Source organism: Trachinotus anak, unplaced genomic scaffold, assembly GCF_046630095.1.
Source record: "Trachinotus anak isolate AG129_WGS33_773 ecotype Australia unplaced genomic scaffold, CSIRO_AGI_Tana_v1 ptg000026l, whole genome shotgun sequence".
Classification (NCBI taxonomy): domain Eukaryota; kingdom Metazoa; phylum Chordata; class Actinopteri; order Carangiformes; family Carangidae; genus Trachinotus; species Trachinotus anak.
In genome coordinates, this window is record NW_027273877.1 from 327,786 (window position 1) to 349,568 (window position 21,783).

The 21,783-nt window shown below is 43.4% G+C and overlaps 2 protein-coding genes across 5 annotated transcripts in view; both read left to right on the plus strand.

The window, feature by feature from the left end:
- aox6 (aldehyde oxidase 6) overlaps nucleotides 1-21,783 on the plus strand; it is a 27,840-nt gene continuing 6,057 nt past the window's right edge. For 2 of the 4 annotated variants that reach the window (XR_011685355.1, XR_011685356.1), the window contains exons 1-23: nucleotides 13,432-13,561; nucleotides 15,106-15,163; nucleotides 15,296-15,392; nucleotides 15,747-15,855; nucleotides 16,104-16,230; nucleotides 16,459-16,520; nucleotides 16,701-16,763; nucleotides 17,078-17,158; nucleotides 17,299-17,443; nucleotides 17,740-17,832; nucleotides 17,918-18,069; nucleotides 18,270-18,363; nucleotides 18,499-18,608; nucleotides 18,817-19,001; nucleotides 19,381-19,543; nucleotides 19,630-19,707; nucleotides 19,778-19,947; nucleotides 20,048-20,174; nucleotides 20,257-20,379; nucleotides 20,547-20,643; nucleotides 20,802-20,926; nucleotides 21,226-21,359; nucleotides 21,454-21,541. Coding sequence is in view for 2 of the 4 variants with exons in the window: in XM_071464750.1 (XP_071320851.1) it covers nucleotides 13,481-13,561; nucleotides 15,106-15,163; nucleotides 15,296-15,392; nucleotides 15,747-15,855; nucleotides 16,104-16,230; nucleotides 16,459-16,520; nucleotides 16,701-16,763; nucleotides 17,078-17,158; nucleotides 17,299-17,443; nucleotides 17,740-17,832; nucleotides 17,918-18,069; nucleotides 18,270-18,363; nucleotides 18,499-18,608; nucleotides 18,817-19,001; nucleotides 19,381-19,543; nucleotides 19,630-19,707; nucleotides 19,778-19,947; nucleotides 20,048-20,174; nucleotides 20,257-20,379; nucleotides 20,547-20,643; nucleotides 20,802-20,926; nucleotides 21,226-21,359; nucleotides 21,454-21,541 (2,562 nt within the window). In the remaining 2 variants the exon portion in view is untranslated. Of the gene's footprint in view, nucleotides 125-13,431; nucleotides 13,562-15,105; nucleotides 15,164-15,295; nucleotides 15,393-15,746; nucleotides 15,856-16,103; nucleotides 16,231-16,458; nucleotides 16,521-16,700; nucleotides 16,764-17,077; nucleotides 17,159-17,298; nucleotides 17,444-17,739; nucleotides 17,833-17,917; nucleotides 18,070-18,269; nucleotides 18,364-18,498; nucleotides 18,609-18,816; nucleotides 19,002-19,380; nucleotides 19,544-19,629; nucleotides 19,708-19,777; nucleotides 19,948-20,047; nucleotides 20,175-20,256; nucleotides 20,380-20,546; nucleotides 20,644-20,801; nucleotides 20,927-21,225; nucleotides 21,360-21,453; nucleotides 21,542-21,783 lie in introns of those variants that run through there. The other 2 variants (XM_071464751.1, XM_071464750.1) reach the window with 2 other exon arrangements.
- Nucleotides 770-5,062, plus strand: arl4ca (ADP-ribosylation factor-like 4Ca). The gene has a single exon (XM_071464760.1). The coding sequence runs from the start codon at nucleotides 1,757-1,759 to the stop codon at nucleotides 2,339-2,341; it is 585 nt and encodes a 194-aa protein (XP_071320861.1). The 5' UTR covers nucleotides 770-1,756; the 3' UTR covers nucleotides 2,342-5,062.

Below are 21,783 nucleotides of genomic sequence, written 5' to 3' on the forward strand. Positions count from 1 at the left end.
GCACCAGTGCAGCCGCAGAGTCAAACAGCTCGTCAGGGAGAATGTTGAGTTTCCTTTAACCTTCCTGAACACCTGGCTGCTGCTCGCCGCCTGTTACCTGAGGAGACGCTGGAATACATCAGAGGTAAATCAGTGGAGGAGGCTCTTGTTTTATGGATGAGACGAATGTGTGGGTGGTGGGCGAGAGACTATCAGATGACTCAGCCTTGTCAGGGGGAGAGAAGTGCAGCTAGAGTGAGTTGTGGTCTTACAAAGTCACTCTGTGTGTGTGTGTGTGTGTGTGTGTGTGCTGTTTATAATTCATTTCATTGATCTCACACACACTCATTAGAAAGGAAATCGATGAGGGAGGAGGGCACAGGGAACAATCCGGACGGTCTTGATGACTCCGGTTGTGCTGGGGCCTCTGTGGATCTGAAGTCAACGCTGCTGCTGAACGTCCTGCGTGTCCACAGCCGCTTTTCACTGATTGTGCCAAACTTTGTGTATTAATGATCCGGTCAGTGCTGCTGATTGTCGGGGGGCTGTGGGCACAGGGAGCCCTGCTGGAACCCCCCCAGATGTGGACACTGGGAGAAATATGGCCAGAGGCTGTTGGTGCTGCAGGTTACTGTGACCCACAGATTGTGTTGTTAGTTTTGTCACAAATAATCTGTACAACACAAACCCCCCTCCACTGTGGGATGAGGGGGGGTCTCTTCCAGATGTGATGTCGTTACAGCACCCCCCCCCCAGCTGCCTGTCCCTGGGACCTGCAGCCTCACCCCTCACCCTGAAGCACCGCGCTGCCATCTGGTGGTTCAGGTGTCACATGACGTCTTCTGACGATTTAGTCTGAAAATCACGTGGCAGAGTCTTGGTGATGCTGATGCTCCATCACTGTCCACCTGCTGAGGAGCAACGCGACAAACCAGCGCGGGTTTCAAGCTCACGTCATTCACATCTGCACAGACAAGTCCAGATGTTTGCCATGACGATTCATTTAAAGAGCCTCCACATCTGTACGGAACCGCTGGACATGAATGTGGGGCAGCTGCGCAGACTCTCGTGTTCAGTGCAGAGGCTGATCTGTGTTATAGATCACACCGGTGCTCTGCCTGCAGTTGGTCTTTTTCTGCGGGGGGGGGCAGTGTTTCAGCGGCTCAGGTCGCTCAGTGCGCAGAGGAAACTGCGTGAGTCAGTACCTTTCAGAATAAGATGCTCTTTCATGCCGCTGGCTGGAGTTGGGATCAATCAGAGCAGACAGGGCTTTTATTTTTGAGGGTCGCGGAAACAGTTCGGGTGTTTTCCTGGTGTAACTTTACACGTCACGTTTGGAGGCTGATCCACGCGTCACACACCATCACTTGTGTGCGTGTGTGCGTGTGTGTGTGTGTGTGTGTGTGTTACTACGGACACACGCAGATGCAGAGACATGATGTGACACTCGGCCACGCGTAATTTGCGCATCAGTGGCCGCTCCGCTGCGTGTGCGCTGGCTCGCCTGTCCGTGGACGCCGCGGCTGTTGGAGTGGGTCCAGGGATGCTGCGGCGCGTCTGGCTGCCGGAGAGCCGCCGAGCATCGCGGGGCTGCGCCCTCCACAGCTGCTGAGCGGCAGAGGCGCGGATCGGGCGTCTCCGACCTTAGGCTTTGACTCTCGCCGGGGGACCGGCCCGGGATGGATCCCTCAGGGGACATTTGAGCTTCTCCCGCCGTGATATCGCTCTCTGCGGGGACTGTGGGAGTGCAGGCTGTTCCTCCTTCCCAGCCTGCAAGATGGGGAATAGTTTCTCCAATCTGGCCGCCTTCCAGTCCCTGCACATCGTCATGCTGGGGCTGGACTCTGCGGGGAAAACCACGGTGCTGTACCGGCTGAAATTCAACGAGTTCGTCAACACGGTGCCCACCATCGGCTTCAACACGGAGAAGATCCGGCTGGGTGGTGCGGGGGCCTCCAGGGGCATCAGCTGCCACTTCTGGGACGTCGGGGGCCAGGAGAAGCTGCGGCCCCTGTGGAAGCCCTACAGCCGCTGCACCGACGGCATCGTGTACGTGGTGGACTCCGTGGACGCCGAGAGGCTCGAAGAGGCCCGGACCGAACTGCACAAGATCACCCGGTTCTCGGAGAACCAGGGGACCCCGCTGCTGGTGATCGCCAACAAGCAGGACCTGCCCCGGGCGCTGGATGTGGGGGAGATCGAGAGGCAGCTGGCCCTGGCCGAGCTGAGCCCCTCCACCCCGTACCACGTCCAGCCGGCCTGCGCCATCATCGGAGAGGGGCTGGATGAGGGCATGGACAAGCTGTACGAGATGATCGTGAAGAGGAGGAAGTCACTGAAGCAGAAGAAGAAGAGGCAGTGATGCCAGGTTTTGGCTGTATGATGGTGATGATGATGGTGATGATGATGATGGCGATGATGATGGTGGTGGTGGTGGGGAAAGAGCTCTGATAAAGCCCTGCTGCTGAAACATTATAGGATGGATTTTTGCAGTGATACGTAGCGGATAAAAACATCATGAAGCATAAACATCATTTCTGCAGCACCAAGTCTCCACATGTGACGGGAAAATATCTGTAGTGACGCCACACGAGCTAGAAAAAGCAGCACTGTCACATTCGCACCCATAGGTTCCTGTAGGACTGTTATAGAGGGACACAGTGAAAATACAAACGCCTGAACTTCATTTATCAACATCTTTATTTGCAGGAAACAACTAGATGAGCTCATGACATCATCATGAATTATATAAATTCACAGAATAATCATAATAATCTCAAATTTATGGGACAATATTGATGGTTTGCCTTGATGAATGACTGTTTAACCCTCTTCACAGGGAGGAAGTCTCTATGACTGTGGACCTCCCTGTAAGTCCCTGATGTATTATTATTGTTATTAATATTAGGACTGCTTCATAAGGGATGTTTTCTACAGAGTGTGCATCTCCTGGCAGAGCTCCCTGTGGCTGCCGGCTTGTGCTGTGCACAGATGTGAGGCTGTTGTAAATGTGATTAGGGATGCACTGATGCACAGGCTGGTGTTTCGAGCTGTGAGACAGTGTTAAACCAAAGACGAGTCCCCTGAGAAGACACACAAAACTCAGTCTCAGTTTAGTTAACTCACAAGGTGGCTGTGGTCTCACCTTCTAGAGGAATAATGTTTCTAAATCCAGCTTGTAGTGTCGTGGCTCAACAAAGCAGATTGGCCGTGGGTGATTAAAGAACGGCTCAGTGCTGGCTGCTCAGAGGTTAAGCTAAATTTCTGTGTGTTATATGTTGCATTTGACACAATTATATAACACCTCAATCCTCTTTTTGGAGATGCAAGCAATTTCAGAAGGAAATTTGCAAAATTCATGCACAGACCCCTCTTTTTGCATGTTGAGTGGTGTGTCTGTCCCAGAGAAACCCTCTTTGATCACACCTCCCTGCAGGTCTTCAGCTCTGTGAACAGCTGATTGTGTCTCTTCAGAACTCAGCAGATGTCTGCTCCAGACTAGAATTTGACCATTTCATCTCTGCGTCATCTGATTAGTTTTGACTGTTTTCACCGTCTCTGCTGTTGGTTTCTGTTTGTAGCCTGAGTGCAGCTTCCATGAAAAATAACTAGTTGCGAACATAAGTGGCCGTGTGTTTGTTTACAGCTGGATATATCTGCTGCAGAGAGTAAGGAACTACAAATCATCTCCAGCTGCACTGTTTTTGTGCCAAATACTTGTTGTGAGCACATACACCGTTTTCCATTGGCTGGAAAAAAATGCTATATTTGTTACTAGTTACTTTTTAGAGTCTTGGATACAAACACACCGATAAACGCTCACAATGGCTTTGTGTTGGTTTATCAACAGTTATCTCATGATTGATTAATTGTCAAAATAGCTGTTGATTAATCACTTCATCTATTTTCTTACCCATTTTTCTTATGCGTAATAATTCAGTGTTTTTTAAGCAGATCATGGTCACTAATGAAGTGCCAACAACTATTATGCATTATGCATGATCCAGCACATCTGATCTATATTTAGTTTTCCTCTGACGACTTATAGCAACACAGCACATAGTCGTCAGCATAGAGCGACAGATTTGAGATGCAGCCTGGAACAAAACCAGATTCAGTCTGATGTCTGTCATAAAATCAATTTAAAAGATTAATGTCCATCATTATGTTCCCACTGTTCTGAAAAAGAAATGTTTTTTGAGGATCAGCTGTTTGTCAGAGCTGGAGAGAAAGTGTTATGAGTGCATCCCAGACTGTGTCGACCTGCTGGCAGTGACAGGACAGAGACGTAACGATGATGTAGTGGAAGGAACCAACAGGCTGGAACCTGTTCAGCTGCTCCTAAAAATGACTTTTCCTCTTATTGAATGATACTCAATCATAAACTCGTCCTCTAGTTGAATGATAAACCAAAACTTGCTCTGTATGGGAGTTTTTTAAATCAATTTCAGCTGCTGACCACAACAGTGTTAGCATCAAGCTCCATTATTTAAGCACATAAACTGACAGAACTGACCGCTGGCAGAATAGTTGGTAAGAAGTCACTGAGGTTCGCGTTTTGACTTTGGTCTGGATGGACTGCTGAATGTCTCACATGCACTGTTGTCTGCCACGTTCACGTCAAAGCAGAAGAAGAAACAGGAGAAAATCTTATCGCTGCAGCCTGATGTCCACAAAATAATAAAACTATTCACTTAAACCATAAACTGCAGCATGTTACTCTATTTTTAAGTAGGGCTGACTGTGTTTTAGGGGGAACTTGATCATTATTTAACATCCTGGGATGCTATAAAGATTCCCAGGTCATACGTAGAACTGCCACCAGGGGCAGACTTGAATGTTGTTTTATTTGCAGTCAGAATTTATGTTTCCAACAAAAACCCGATGATGTGAACGTGGCATCCTTCTCCGGTGATCAGTCAAACTGTGTCAAGCTTCAACGTTGCATGACAGCCACGACTTCAGACGATGTAAATGATACAGTTTAGTGTTACAGCCAAGATACAGCAAGACCAAACGATGTATTACAAGCCAAAATGGAAAAAAGAAAAGTATTTTTGGGATTAAACTCTTTGTAATTGAACTGGTTTGTTGTCTGGTTCCTGTTTGTTTGTGCATGTTACTGTTAAAAATGATACAGTGCTTTATGCATAACTAACATAAGTCCCATAATCTGCAGAAACCTGCTGCATCTGCAACTTTGGCTGGTTGCACAACAATAAAACTGCAATTCAATTCAATTCAATTCAAATTCAGTGTAAGACAAACAACATGGACAAAAAGAAAACAGTCAAAGCAGATTATGAAACAGACTCTTTGGGTCTTTCCCATCAGTTACTATAAACATACTTACATACAGATAAATGAGGATTTGGTGTGAGGGTCCTAATCTCCCTGAATATGGAAGAAAACATCTTCATTATCTCACCAGCATTTCAGACTGAAACCTATGAACTCATGAATATATTTAAGGAATCATACAAGGAAAATGAGATGTCAGTGTCGCTGGGAGGCTAAAATACTCAAGGTTTTCCTCCTTGTTGTTTCTCCTGCCAAATTGACCTTTATCATAGTTTACAGCTAAACTGTCTCATAATGTTTGTGTAACTCAGACGCTGTTGTGTCAAAGTGAAATCACCGAAGAGGAAAATGTGACAGACACTTCAGTGTAATTGCAGCGTACACACTGTTACACTGTCGTCTCTCCTCTGGGGTTTAGCTGCCTGGAAGAAGAATAATGTGCTTGTTTGTTGATTTATCTGAATATCAGACTTATCTGGAGCTGGAGAGCTGGGCTTACAGACAAAAGGTCACTGGTTCAAATCTCAGGCCTGGGAATCACGTCGCTGTACATGGAAATCAATATTTTCAGTTTTGATCGGACCCTTTACATGTTTATTCCCATTTATTACAAATTGCTTTTAATTTACATCACAGATCTAAATCTTTAGATTGTACTGCTCTTGTTCTTTTTCTGTCTAATTTGTCCCTTTAGTGACTAAGGGCTTGTGGGTTTTGGAAACCTGACACCTTAAACTTAAGCAGTTGGGGAAGTTATTGGTTCGTGGTTCTGATCTACAGCCTAACCTACGCCCACAGATATTCTCTATTCTAATCATGCTGTGGAGAAAGACCTGACTTAGTGCTCAATTAAAGCCTCGTTCATCTCTTTTCTAATCCAAGGCCTGGTTTCTGTTCCCAAACGTGCAGCAAACCCGGGTCTGTAACAGCCAGTGCGTCTCACAGCTACATTCAAGTACAGTATCTCCTTCCTCAGGCGACTGTGCTTCCAGCGTCTCCTCCTTTTCAAGAGGTTTCAGCTGTGTCTTTGTGTCTCCACCTTCTTTCTCTGGATGTGTCTGTGGGTGGCTGTGAATGGGATTTGATATTTCATCTATGTGTTCTTCCTGGACAATAATCCCTCACACTTCCGCCCTCGCCATCCAAAATGAACGTCACGTTTCTGCTGAGCGTGTGAAAGCTTTGAACGCCAACGTTAATGTGCTTAAAAATCCACCGGATGTGCAGGAGTGTGATTATCTCTTTTTTTACAGCAGGTTGCCAGAAGCAGATTTTTGTTGACGCCACAAACCTTTTGTCTGATGGGAAGAAAACGTATTTTAATGATTCTGCTGCGTTTTCAACTGTGAATATTTCAGTTTACTTCATTAAGACTATTGATACTATTAACATTGCTACGGCTGCCCTGAATGAGCCAGAACTACACTGCTAAGGCTACTCTGTCTATATTTATGTGAATACAATTTAATTACATTTTAAGATAAAAACAAAAAGGACAAAAAACAAATCACATTGACTTGTTGTTTTATTCACCAGGAGAAAAGAAAGGTGAGCTTCAGACCCACTGCTTTGTTTCTTCTCTGGTCCAACACAGAATGTGTTGTTGTATAACCTCAGTTTATTGTTTCATGTTAAATCAGCTTGTGTTGAGTCAATAGAGGCTTTCAGAGGCTGAGGCACTCAGGCGACTCCTTGTTCTTTAGTTTTAGTTTAGTCTTTCTGAAACTGGTTTCTTGACTGATGGTCTTGGCCTCTCTAAAATCCGGTCTTGGTCTTTCTACTCCCTCACCTCTGTCATATTATTACATAGTTCAGGTTTTTCTAAGCTCTTCCAGAAGACAGAAACTTTTCTAAGTTCTCGTTCCTGGTCTTCATGAGCTCTGTCTGCTCCTGTCTGGAGCTGACTACCCTCTGGTCTGGTTCTTGATAAGTTCAGGATCTGGTCTTAGTGAGCTCTGGTGTCTGTTTTATTGATGCAGACTGTGTGGACGTTCACAGTCTGCAGAGGAAGACTCCTGCCGACTGTCTTTGCTGATCCGCCCTGCGTGGATGTAGACTCTCAGTCTTGTATAAACTACTCCTTGTATGTTCTGGTCTTGAAGTTTCTAAAGTCTTGGTCTTAAACTCTGGCCAGAGTCTTTCTCAATTCAGGTCTGGGTCACTGTAAACTCCAGACTCTGTCTTTATAAAAACTGGTCTTGGTCTTTAGTACTGGGTTTTCTTAGATCTGGCTTTAGTCTGTTTACTTTTAGGTCTTAGTTTCTCTGAACTCGAATGTCTTCCTTTACACAGACAGATCTTTCGTGTCTTTCTCTTGTCTCTGGTCTGAATCACTGAATTCTGCTCTCGCTCGAGTCTTCCTACACCTCGGTTTATCTAAACCTGATGATTTACCCAACATGAGACCTGTGATGAGGACCGGGTAGAAGTGAGAGAAGATCCTTCATTCAGCTGCTTCAGATCCACTATGAATACATCATCATTTCTATTGTTCTATTCAAAATGGATCAATAGCACTTAGGAAATGAACTCCTCCTATTAAAATGCTAATTTCACCTATGTGCTGCTGGTTCTGAATCATCCCTCATTCACACACACTCTGGGTTGTGGAGTGTGTTCAGGGTTCAGGCGGAGGCTAATCCGGCTGCGTTTCCCTCTGCCAGGGGGGGGTCGGGGTGAACCAGGAGTCACAGCTGACGTCACGACCGAGGCTTCGGCTGAAACACGGCTCATTATCATTTTAATTACAGACTGGGATTCTGGGAAAGAGAGAGGAACCATATGAAAGTTATCAACAAGTCATTTACTGTCAAATTCAGGGTTTTAAAGCTGAAATATGGAACAAACTCTCAGAGCTGTTGTTGAGGATTTTCAAATGAGATAAAGTCAAGTCAAGTCTTTTAGAGTAAATGTGAGTCAGGACACATCTGTGAATGTTGACTGTTAAAATGTACCATTCCCTTTAAAACTGCATTGTTTTATAAAATATGGAAAACTATTTAAAGATTGTTATGAGCAATTCATTTAAAAAATCTGGATAAAAAATGATTTTCAAGGATGTTTTGTTCATTCTGTCTTCAAAGCTGAAGTGTGAAGGGGCATGTTGGAGTCTCATTTATTGTTCCAGCATTTAATTAAAATAATGTTGTGACTTGGCCTGAAAGTAAAAAGTCCAGCTCCAGTCTTCAGGACCTAAATCTTAATGGAAAACAGCTCGCGTTTGGTCGGCAAATAATATCTGTCCTTCAATCTAAAAATGCTGTCGTGTTGTCTGACTGTTCATTTGATAAGTTGTTGTTGTGTTTGCAACCTTTGTGCAGACCTCGGTGCAGCGTCACAAACTGTATCCATGGGAAAATCTGCACGAGATGTGACCATGTTGTGTAGAACAGCACGTGCACTAAATTCTGCTGTGATTCAGTTCTTGAGAAACAAACAGCAGCAGCTGCAGGTTTCCTCCCTCTGCACTGAGAGAAATCTGCTGGTGTAGGTGGCAGCCAAGCTCTGGTTCTCTCTTCGCTGCTGTCAGAGCCAATTATTTCATATGTAACACACACATACACACACACACACACACACACACACACACACACACACAGGATTCACAATAAGGATTTTTAAATGCAGATGTTGAGGCAAATCGGATTGTGACAGACGCGATGAATGGTCTTTTAAAATGACATTTTAAGAATCAAAACATTTCTATTCAGTGAAATTTGCAGGTCAGTGTAAAACCAGGTTGTTTGGTTGTTTTCTGTGTCAACTGTTAAAACACATCTCCATCTTTTTCTGTGTTTCAAGTGTTGTTTTTGTTTTTTTCATGGAGCTATTACTGCGAACATCATTTTCAGAGAGAAAACTGACAAATTAGAGTTTAAACCAGGCTTCTACAAAAAAGTATCATAAAGAAATGACAGAAATTAAAAAGAAATTATAGAATGAAGGTTTTATAAGATGCATGTAACATTTTAAATTTAGATTGAGACAGAAAAGGTCTGGAAGCAAAACTGAAGAGTAGATTTAAATGCAGAGTGACACGGCGTCGCGTTTCTAACTTTAACGGCAGCTGTTTGGTGGAGCATGTCATTAACATGTTAAATTACACAGCTCACCTCTGTAATCCAGAGGGTGGGTCCCTCCCCACTGGGACCAGGACTCCCAGAGGATGCTGGGAGAGTCGTCTGTCTGTCGCTGTTTCCACATTATTTTTAGAGAATTTAATTCGTCTCGACAGGATGACGTCTCTGTCATCTCTCTCATATTCATGGCTTTATTTTTGCTGTTTGCAAAAATAAATGTATTCACCCAAATATAGAGAAGATATAATATCAGCATTAACAGATAAGTGTAACCACTGTGGTCATTTCATATTTCCTTTAGTAATTCTGAGTCTGTGGCTGTTTTGTCTTTAAACTGAGCTCTTGGACTTAATAAACAGTCTGGATTCAGGGGCTCCGGCCGCGGGCCCCTCTGACCTCTCTGCTTGGTGATCCATCCATGGAGGACAGGATGTATGTATGTGGGCGCTGTAGCTCTGTTGTTTTTCCTGCTCTCTGCCAACTACACAACTGCAGTGTTGTGTTCAGAGCAGTGTGTTGATTTCACGCTGTGGCTTTAACACAGTCGTTTCTCGGGGATGTTAGCAGAGCTTGAGATGTGCAAGTCTTTATTTCTCACATCTAAACAATCAGCAAATCCCTCTTGGCAGCCATGTTTTCTGCTTCTTGTTTTTATTCATCGTGTTCATTTAAAAGAATCAACCCAGTGAAGTGGAATCTAAAATTTCACTCACTTCTCACAGATTCTCTGAGACAGAGATGATGAATCCAGCTGTTTTGCAGTGATACGGCCCCGCGTCTTCTGCTCACATCCTATTATATGGAACCAAAGAGAAATTCTGAATTTTCTAATGTGTTGATTCTTTCATTTTAAGCAGACACACTCACACTGATGTTTCCTGTGTCCTCAGCCTGACAGACACTGCCTCAGTCTCTTCCTCCAAATTCATCAGCTGGAAATGGGTCAGGCATTCGAGTGCTTTTGGTCGTAAATAATGACAAGATGGACGTCCGGACAAAAGCCTCCCCTGTGGTCGCTGATGTCTTTGTGTAGAAATGAATCAAATGCACTTCAGCCCTCGGGTTTTTGCTTTATGTAATGTGAGTTCACATAACTGTGGAGTCGACTTTTCTGTCCCATCAGGGGCTTTTAGCTCAGTCTCTGTAAAGAAGTGCAGAAAAGTGACTGTGAGATAGTTGACGTAATGTTTTAAACATCACGTAGACAGCAGTGTTACAGCATCATGTATTTAAATACTTGGCTGGATAACGCACAAAAAGCAGTCATCTCTTCCAGCTTGAATTATTTTTCAGCTGTGTGTTTGCCTCAGGTCAAATCCACAACTTTTTCCAATTACTCTGGACATTTTTCCCTCACATCCTCCTCATGTTCTGAGTGTTTAATTGCCAAGCAAGTAAATGCAAGTGGTAGTTTCCTCACTTGGCCCATGTAAGCTGCACTTATGGAAGGAAATTATCTCCCACCGCCCATCAAATGTGGCTGAAAATTGGCTCCGGCCTCTGAACTGTACGCACCACTTTGCTGGGTTACAGCTTGATAATGTTTCCAGTTAAAAATCAACATGTCTCTTGTGACACAACAACGCTGCAATACACAGCCAAATTTTAGACTAAGGTTTAAACGTCCCGTATTTTACACTTTTCCTGTTTTATTTAAAGTGTTGATATTTATAAAAAGATATTTTTGTGGTTTTAAGAGCATCACAAAGTTCCAGAAGTCCTGACGGCTGGTTTTAAGGCTCAGTGTCTGAATACAGGCTGTGTGCATTTCTCTGTGGACTGAGGCTTTGATGCTGTCACAGTATTAATATAGAACCTAGACCTGCTTTATAATCACAAACACACAAAATATAGAAAACTGATTATCACATCTGCATGAGGGAATAACTGAGGAAGAGGAGGAGTGATACACGAGATTTACTGGGTTCCAGCAGATGACAGAAGATAGTCGACTGACGCTCGGCCCAGAATAACTTAACGTCACAGAAACGGAAAAACAAACCCCCACATGTTCTGCACAGCAGGTCTGGGAGCACACAGACTTCCAGTCGTGTGCGTGAGCAGTTTGTTTATGCTGCAGTGCATGTACAGATGGAAGTCCGAGACCCCAGAGCACAGTGGGGACACAAAGGGAACCAAAGCTGTTTGCATTGCATGAAAATTAGCTGCTTTGTCAAATATATTATTGTCTTCTTTGGGTTTAAGGAGTTTGTAGCACATGTGGTATTCAGTTTTCAATGGTGTTACACACAAATTAAAGAAATTCATTGATTCATTCATTGATTTAGTCCCTCCCCAGTGTCAGGCAAACAGCCATAACTGTGGATTTAGTGGCTGTTTACTTTTAATAAAGCTGGAGAAATGTTTTTGAGCCAAACCAATGAGTCCTTCATTTTCATCGTGGCGTTTCCTCTGAGCTGCACAAACCTGCTAAAATCAGCCTCTGCAGGAGTTAACAGCCTGGAAAGCGTCTGAACTTCAGTAGCCTGGGGTGCGTCTGTGTGTGTTTGGGTGCTGGGGCACTTTTGACCCGTGCTGTGTCTTAAGCTGTAAATCTCAGCCCAACATGCTGTGATTTGTGTAAATAAAGCAAATCTGCCCGACACAGAGGCAGCAGAGTGCTCAGCTCAGTTTGAGGGACGAGTTCACGACACTCAGGAAAAAAAAAAAAGATCTTTCATGAGAAACAGAAGCTGAGCTGTAAAGTGAGAAATGTTTGTCTTTTTCCTCATTCTCAGGAATCATACCTGCGGTAATGAGTTACAGAAACTCAGTCCTCTGGGAAAAGGGAGAGACACTTGTGTTTAACCTGGAACAAAAGCTGAGTAAATAAACTGGCAGCAGATCAAACGGGGACAGGGAGGGCCGAGCGCTCACGCTGCTGTTTCCCACACTCAAAGATCTGACCGAGGTGCTTCCAATACACACTCCTATAAATTCTAACTGGAAGAAAACAAAAAGGAGAGAAACAGAAGAAAGAGGAACTCAAGCTGTGACCTTGTACAGGGAGGCTGAGCCTTCAATCCTCCAGGTCTGAAACACACACACACACACACAGCTCAAAAAAGACCAGATCATGTTTATTCTCTGTCTTTAGCTCCCCCCGATGGCCCCACTCTGCACCTGCACCCCCCGATTTACAAATTACATTTTTATTTTAGCGCTGGTGAACTTGTTTTTTTTGTGTAAAGTCATGCTTTGATTATGATAAAGTGCATTAAACATATAGATTCTATTTTCATAATAACTGTGGAAGAAAATAAATAATTTCTCTGAGATTTTTGGAAGAATTATCTCCATATTTGAATCAATCATTTGGCCTCATGGCAAATGATTTAGATTTAGATAAAGTGTGTAAAACAATAATTACTGAGCTGTGTCGGGACACACTGAGCTCTTCAGACCTGACACAGTTTCAGAGCAGAGTTCAGGTTAATTATTAATAAAAGTTGTGTAACAGCAGCTGCAGAAGTTGGTGCATTTACAGGGAATTATAATGGCAGGCTGCTTCATTTTCAGGCTTTAGATTAAACCACATTAAAAAGACAAAACAAAGCTGTGATCAGCGACAGAGAGGAGATAAAGAGACTGTACTGTGTGAAGAAGCACAGTTTAAATCAAGTTTGCCACAGGTGTGAGCAGGTAATCACAGTAATTCACTGCAGGTTATGATAGCAGCTGGAGGTGGGCGTGCCCAGTGATGGAGGCCTCGGATTGGTCAAGCCAGAGTTAAGCAGCAGTGTGGGACAGGAAGTAAAGCGATTTTACCTTTAAAAATAAAACAATAAAATTGTCATTAATCATAATTTTCTTCATGAAAATGAATCGGAAAGCCGATTTGAGGTATAGATATATCTTAAAATTGAGTTTTTAAATATATTTTTGGTGGAGGGGAAATTAAATCCTGAAGTATGCTAAAATATCACAGTGCAAATATCCAGACTGGAGTATGTTTTATTTTTGGGTAGTAATAAAAAAAAATTACAATAAATAAATCACGTTTAATATTATAAAATATACATATAATATTAATAAATACTAATATACGTTTAGTATTTTCTGGGCTGTTTAATTCCGCCTTTTATTTTGAATTCCTCGACAGTCGGAAGTCTTGCAGCAACATGTGGAACTTTTTCTTGTGCACTTGGAAAATGTTGACGGTGACAGGAGACACTTTATGCTTCTTTATCAACGGCAAAAAGGTAAAAAATCTGCACATTTGCGAATAAACTTCGCAGTTTGTGGCCGTGTAGCCGGTTTAACCGTTAGCTGTTGGTTTTTTTTAGCTAACCTCCGCCACTAACGTCTGTTTTAAAACTTTGCTAATTTTTTCCGCTGCTCGTTGCCGGTGAAAAAAATTCTCCTTCAGCTCATAAACAGTGTGAGAGACTTGGAAAATGAAAACAGTGAAGTAAATTAAACAAAAAAACCAAAAATAGTCTCAAAGCAGCAGCTGGTGTTACACTGAAATTTGTACCCCGTTAAACTCTGTGACCGCGGGGGTCGACGGGTAAAACTACAACTGTACCAATTTATGACACAACACCTACAAATTATGGCTTTATAGTCAGTGACAGTGTTGTAATTAATAACTTTTATTTTTTTTAATCTGTGGCAGTTAATATGTAATTACTCATGAATTTCAGATAGACAGGAAAAGTGTAAGTGAGTTTAAATTGTTGTTTTTCATGTAAAAAAGCCAAATATTTCATGGCTCCAGCTGAATACCGCTGGGGTTTGGAGTGTTGGTTAGACAAAACAAGCAATTTGAAGATGTTCACACTCTATTTTCTGGATTTTACAGAGCAAAAATCAAGAAATAATCATCAGATTGATCAATAATGGAGATAACTATAAGTTGCAGCCCAGTGTAAAAGTTAAAAATGAGCTCTAGAAGCATCAAATGGTGTATTACATATAACAGTATAACACTAACAGGGGCAAATGTCCTGTATTGGGTGCTGCAGCAGTATACTAATGCTATAAACTCAGTATGAGTTGAGTAGTTTTTGTTTGGAGATAACAAGAAGCACAAAGGGTTTTGTGCTCTAATGGCTCGATTGCAGAAAAATATGTGGAGAAAATCCGCATGACATGGGAAAGGAAATTAAATAGCTTTGAAATTTAATTCCATGGATGTTTGGACGTTTGTGTGGATCTTGTTTCTCAACCATTGAATTCACTGCCTGTGTGTATGTGTTATGCTTGACCTCTGAATAATTTGAGTGTCTGATAGTGTGAAAGGCTGCAGTTTCAATTATTTTCTGTTACTAGAGAATTTAAGGATTTAAATGTACTATTTTTATTTTTCCAGCTTATATTTACTTATTTCTTTGCACATTTGTTCATCAAATGCAGTTATTTGTAAATTAATTGTAATTTATTCATTTTAGTTTTAATAGTCTGGTTTCAGTGGGTATTTTTAGCGCCACAACATAGGTCAAATACTGTTTTAGAGCATTTTTATTCTTGGCAAGAAGAAAATCCTGAAGGAAACACTGAAGACTTGCATTTTAATGATTCACAACTTTCTAGAGGAACAAACGAGGAAACACAACAAACCTTTTCACATATTATTCTGACCATTTGTTTATGATTTGTTGATGATTTACAGCTCGACTGAACTCAGACCCAGACAGTTAAAGACTTTAAAGAAACATGAACAAGATAATTTTTGACTCATGACAGCAAAGCCGTTTTACATCAGTGTGAACTCTGACTGTGAGTTTGCCGTCTGTCACAACAGGTAACGGAGAACCATGCAGACCCTGAGACGATGCTGTTGTCCTTCCTCAGAGAGAGACGTATCCTTCAAATCTCCAAGTCCACTCTCACATATAGAGTTTTCTAAATATATTATTATATATCTTCACAAATCACAAAAGATGATGTGAGCGCCACCTTCAGGTTGGGTATTTCCTTGACAGTGACTCCAGTGAGGTTAACTGGAACCAAGTATGGCTGCGGGGGTGGAGGCTGCGGGGCGTGCACGGTGATGGTGTCACGCTATCAACCTGCCACCAAAGCCATCATGTATCCTTCACTAGAAACCACATGGTCCTGCTGCTCAGCTCTGATTGGCTCAGATATAGTTGTTGTGTTCTGTGAGTTATTGGAGATTAATACACACTGAAAATCACAACCCTGAAGCTGTTTGAAAATTAACTTCTGTGTCCCGATTCTACACCATTTATTAAACAATATTTGAAGGTAAAAGTTTGATTTGAAATCTACAAAAACAAACAGCATGAGCCCAGTTTTGCTCAAGGTTTCTTAAAAGGTACCCTGAGATAATGTTTGAGAGATGATGACTGAAGAGTTTGGATGACCTGTGTGTGTTTCCTTCCAGCCAACCTGTATCACAGTTTGCCTTCACTGCTCCGTCAGACATTACTCCGCCAACGCCTGCCTCCTGCCCATCTGTCAGCTTCATGGAGCTGCCATCACCACGGTGGAGGGCATCGGCAGCACCAAGACCAGGATCCACCCTGTGCAGGTCAGTTTTGTGTGCTGAAGGAGCAGAGTCTCTCATTCATTTCTCTTTTAGCTTTATTCTTAGTTATGAGTGAGTCAATGTGCACAATTGTGTAATCATGTATGTGACAACTTTAAAATCCCACCTAAACTTCCTGTTAAATGCAAAAAACAAAAAAAAAAATTTCCAAGTAACTTCATTGGAGATGAAAAGCTCCAAGTAATTGTGCTTTGATACCGATCAGATGGGTTTGGATGTTGTGTTTACAGGAGCGGATAGCGAAAGCTCATGGCTCCCAGTGTGGCTTCTGCACTCCGGGGATGGTGATGTCCATGTACACTCTGCTGAGGAACAAGCCTCAGCCCACCATGGAGGACATCACCCAGGCTCTGGCTGGTGTGTTTGCTTTTTGTCCTAAATCTATCACGCTGCTGTTCGGAGGTCTGTGACGTCATAGGGGTCCCAACTCTCTCACTTCCTGTGTGTTTTTTTGGTTCCAGTGATTTGCAGTGAATCTGGTTATAATCAAATTATTCTTCTACACGAAGTGAGCACTGTGCAGTGTGTGCACAGACATCTGATCTGCACCCAGCCCTGTCCTCACTGAGTGTTGTTGCCTTTCAGGTAATCTGTGTCGGTGCACTGGATATCGCCCCATTGTTGACGGCTGCAGGACCTTCTGTCAGGTACAAAGCTGAGTGACATCATTCAGGAGAAACCAGCACCGGGACTGGTGATGGCAGATACCACAGCTCTATGACTGATTATAGTTTCATGTGGTGGCTGGACTGGTTGTTGTACAACTGTTATGTGATGAGTGTTATGGCTGCATGCAGTGTGATATCCATGTGAAATGATCCCGACAGGAAACCAACTGCTGCCAAGCCAACGGAGTCGGAAACTGTTGCCTCAATGGAGAGGAAAATACTGTGAGTTCTTTTTTTTTCTACCTTTCTCCTCTCGTCTTTTACTCTCTCTTCTTCCTTCCCTTTGTGACTCAACATGCAGTGAAGCTGATATTTCTGCCTCCTCTTACCTTTTCAAGTCTCTAATTTTCTCTGATGCTTTTACCTTTTGTAAATTTGAACCCAGCTTTTCTTCATCATCATTTATCTTCTAATGAATAACAGCCACTCGTCAGACGTTTTGAGGTCAAATTCCAATATTTACTTCATGAAGCATTTATTTCTCTCCACACATTGTTCCATGATAAATCTCACCATCTTCTCATGATGGCCTCCAGGAAAAGCCACAGCTGTTTGACAAGGAGGAGCTTCAGCCGCTGGACCCAACACAGGATCTGATCTTCCCTCCTGAACTGATTGTGAGTTCGTTTATTTGGCACTCAGTCTAAATTCACACAGGGTTATTTGAGTTCTTGTGTGTTAACTGTCTCTCTAAAACTGATGAATTATTCATGCCACTAAGTAAAAGAATAAAATTAAAGTGTCTCTCTGTCCACAGCTGATGGCAGAGACGGCAAACCCACAGACACTCACCTTCCATGGGGAGAGGATGACCTGGGTGTCCCCCACCTCTCTGGAGGAGCTGGTCCAGCTGAAGACCAGTAACCCAACTGCACCACTGGTGATGGGCAACACCAACATAGGTGACCAGTAAAACCAGTCTCTGCTTTTCCATATGATGTTTATTGCAGAGAAAGAGGCCAAAGTCACTTCAGCCTTTATACACTAATTATGACACAGTTTAACTCGTCATAATGTTCTGCAAAAACACCTCTGACTAATATTCAGTGCTGTAACTCAGGAGGGGAGATTGTGACCATGTTTCCTGCAACTTGGCTGACTGGCAGAGGCGTACAACCGTGAGGCGGTGACTCTAGTTCATATTCAGATCTAAAAAAAACAGTTAACTAAAGTCTGGTCTGTCTGCTTTGTGTTGAAGGTCCAGATATAAAGTTCAAAGGTGTCCTGCATCCACTGATAATATCTCCAACCAGAGTGAAGGAGCTGTTCGAGGTCACTCACACACCACAGGGTGGGGTCAACTTCCATTTTCACATGAACTTGTTCTGCAGACCGTGCCCTGCAGCTCTGTTGTTAACACGCTGGGTTTCCTGCAGGAGTGTGGTTGGGCGCCGGCTGCAGTCTGTCCGAGGTCCGGACTTTGCTGGAGAAGCTGGTTCCTCAGTTTCCAGAGGAGAAGACAGAGCTCTTCAAGGCTTTGATCCAGCAGCTGGGGAACCTGGGAAGCCAGCAGATCCGTAATGTTGCTGTAAGGAGACTTCCCTCTAATACAACGCTGTTTCTCTTCTTCCTCCTTCTTCCCTTTTAATTCATTTAAACAAAAAAATGTGATCACATTTAACTTTAGTCATATTTTATTCTAGTCTGCTGATTTGAAAGAATCCTGCAGGTAAAGTCACATGAATTGTTGCGTTTCCTGTGTGTTAATCCTTGTTTTTACATGTTTAGTCTCTTGGAGGAAACATCGTGAGTGTGTACCCTAATTCAGACCTGAACCCTGTTTTGGCTGCTGGGAATAGCAAAGTGAGCGTCATCTCCAGCGGTGAGTCCAGATTCAATGGAGACATTAGAAACCCAGTGATGGCTTTGAGAGGAACCTCTGCTGTAGTAGACAGTAGAGAAACAGACTGATTATCTCGACTCCTGATTAACGAACAGTTCTGTCTGAATCCACCAGGAGGAAGACGAGAGGTTCCTCTCAATCAGGACTTCTTTGTGAGCTTTGGAAAAAACATCCTGAAACAGGAAGAGATAGTTGTCTCTGTCTTCATTCCCTTTTCCAGAAAGGTACAAATGTTCTGAGAGCATTTATTTGCCCCCTCAGATTTTTGGTCAGTTTATAACTCAAATCAAATAATCGCTGGTTCTGTTGACACTCTGCTGTTGGATTCAAGCTGTTTTGAATTTTAAACTTTTGTCATATTATGCATTTATACAGTCGAACTTTAAAGATCACTTCATAAAAGTGGAATATGAAGCCATGGTTGTCCTGCAGGGGGAGTTTGTTCGAGCTTTCCGTCAGGCTGCGAGGAAGGAGAGCTCATTTCCCACCGTGACGACAGGGATGAGGGTGTTTTTCTCTGAGGGATCCAGGGTGGTTCAGGATGTCAGTATTTACTATGGAGGAATGGGACCAACCACTGTCAGTGCTGCCAGAACCTGCGCCGCTTTCATTGCAAGGTCATCGCTCAATGTGGGAAAATTTAACTAGAAAATTCTGATGTTTCTTCTCCTTTCTTTTCATTTCCTCTTGTTAATTTCCTCCTTTCTCATTTTCTCTCTTGGTTTCCAACTCTCTGGCTTTCCTCACTTTATTCTTTACTTCTACTCTTTCCTTTTATTTACTTTATTCTTCTTCTTCCCTGCCTCTCTTCCTTCTTTTCTTCCTTCCTCCTTTATTTCCTTGACTCTTTACTCCTCTTTTATCTTTATTCCTCACTCCTGTGCTCTAACCAGAAAGCACATTTAGCTCCAACACAGCCGAAGCATAAAAACAGTCGTACACAATCCACTGAAATTAAAACCACACTTGTCTGGGCTCCTCCTGTGTTTCCTTCAGGCCGTGGGATGATGAAACCCTCAGCCAGGCCTATGACATCCTTTTGGACGAGCTAGCCCTCCCTCCTTCGGCTCCTGGAGGAAAAGTAGACTTCCGGCGGTCCCTGACTCTCAGCTTCCTCTTCAGGTTTAACCTGGACGTCCTGCACAAGCTCAGAGAAATGGTAGGCCCACAAATGTCAGTTTCTCCTGGTGTAATGCAATGCAACATGGTAGATGCTGCAGGATAATGAGACATGAGTTTTTATAGGATGTGGTCACAGATGAGCCTCCTGAGAGGATCCAGCCTTTACCCAGAGAGATCCAGCCCAGCCTGCAGGAGTTTCAGGTCAGTGTGTGTGTTCCTATCTCTTAAAGAAGAGAGACTGACATAAAGCTGACTGCTTCTCCTTCTGCAGCATGTGCCAAAGGGCCAGAGCGACCAGGATCCAGTGGGGCGGCCCATCATGCATCGCTCTGCCATGAGCCAGGCCACAGGTGAAGCTGTCTACTGTGACGACATGCCCGCGACAGACGGGGAGCTCTTCCTGGCTCTGGTCACCAGCTCTCGAGCACACGCGAAGATCATGTAAGAAGAGAGCGACGCTTTGTGGCGTTTCCTGTTTTCTGACTCACTCTCTGATGCTAAATCTCAACATCTGCTTCTAAACGTGTCTTTTGTCCGACAGAGGGCTGGATGCGAGCGAAGCTCTGCAGCTTCCTGGTGTCATTGACGTCATCACAGCCAGAGATATTCCTGGGAAGAAAGTCCGTACAATGTTTGGCTATGACGAGGAGCTGCTCGCTGAGACGGAGGTAAAGTGTGGAGGGCTTCTTAAATAGTCAGAAAATATCTGTGTATTGCACAAATGTATAATATGGACCTGTGTGTTTTCAGGTGTCCTGCATCGGTCAGATGATATGTGCAGTGGTGGCTGACACAAGGGCCCACGCCAGACGAGGCGCAGCAGCCGTGAAGATCAGCTATGAAGACCTGCCGCAGCCTGTGTTCACCATAGAGGTCTGTGATGTTACTGTCTCTGAACTCATCCAGCAGACGTTCACTCAATCCTGAATCTTTCTATGGCTCCATCACTGTGTCAAATCTTCTCTTGCATCATTTCGTAGATATTTCCTTCTGTATCAGTTTTCATTTCCCCTGGTGTTTGTCCTCCGTCGCTGTGACAGGAAGCTGTTGAAAAGTCGTCGTTCTTTAAGCCACTCAGGTGGATCGAGATGGGAGATGTAGCCGAGGCCTTTAAAAGTGTCGATCAGGTTTATGAAGGTAAAAATCTTCATCCACGAGCATCACAATGCGTCAGTTTTACAGAATCTGGAAAAAGTCACAGGAATTTTTTAATCCATTGTTTAAGCAGAGGTGATTTAAAATGTATTGGCTTGTTACTTTTCCATTTCTTCATCAGACTGTGTTTGTTTCCTCAGGAGAGGTGCGACTGGGCGGCCAGGAGCATTTCTACATGGAGACTCAGAGTATGCTGGTTGTTCCTGTCGGAGAGGAGACGGAGTTCAACGTTTACGTCTCCACCCAGTGGCCGACCTCAACTCAGGTACATGGAGGCACCTGGACGCTGGCTGCTGTGGTCCTCTCAGTGACATCCTCTAATTTTGACCTGAATGTATTTAAACAACCTTGAACTAGATTGTGACTTAAACTAATTTCTTGGAAAAAAAAAAAGTTTAAATGAAATGAAAGAGCATATCTGAATTGGAGTTTGACCATTTATTGAAGGTTGTGTCTCATATTTCAGAATAATAATGATCAGTGTAAGATCTTGAGGTTAATAACACGGCTGAAAGAAATAAGAGCTGAAGAGCATCTGTTCGTTGTTTGTTTTCCTGACGGCAGGATGTAATTGCTGAGACGCTGGGCATCCCGTCAAACAGAGTCACCTGTCACGTCAAACGGATGGGTGGAGCCTTCGGAGGGAAGGTCACTAAAACCGCCATCCTGGCTTCTATCACCTCCGTGGCTGCGTGGAAGTAAGTCATGCTGGATGAATGGAAAATGAGAAGAATTATCACTGGAAACCAGGATGAGATGATTCAAAAAAGCTGTTTTAAATCTTGTGTTCAGGACCAGTCGTGCAGTCCGCTGTGTCTTGGAGCGAGGTGAGGACATGTTGATTACAGGAGCTCGTCACCCTGTCCTGGGAAAGTACAAGGTACAACAACACACTCAACAACACACTCTCATTCCAGAGAGAATCTTTAAATGCAACATGATGAGTCCCAAGATACATCAATCATTTTCTCTGACTTTTCTTTCTTTAAAAAAACTGGATACTGTCAGTTGCTTTCAGATCTCTAAACAGTCTGTGAAAGAAGTACAGTGTCACTCCTCAGAGGACAGAGCTTTGTAAGACTAAACTTTTAAAACTGAACATGATCAGATTGTTTGCGATGA

Coding starts and splice junctions, on each gene's coding strand:
- arl4ca (XM_071464760.1), top strand. CDS start 1,757: ATGGGGAATAGTTTCTCCAATCTGGCCGCCTTCCAGTCCCTGCACATC.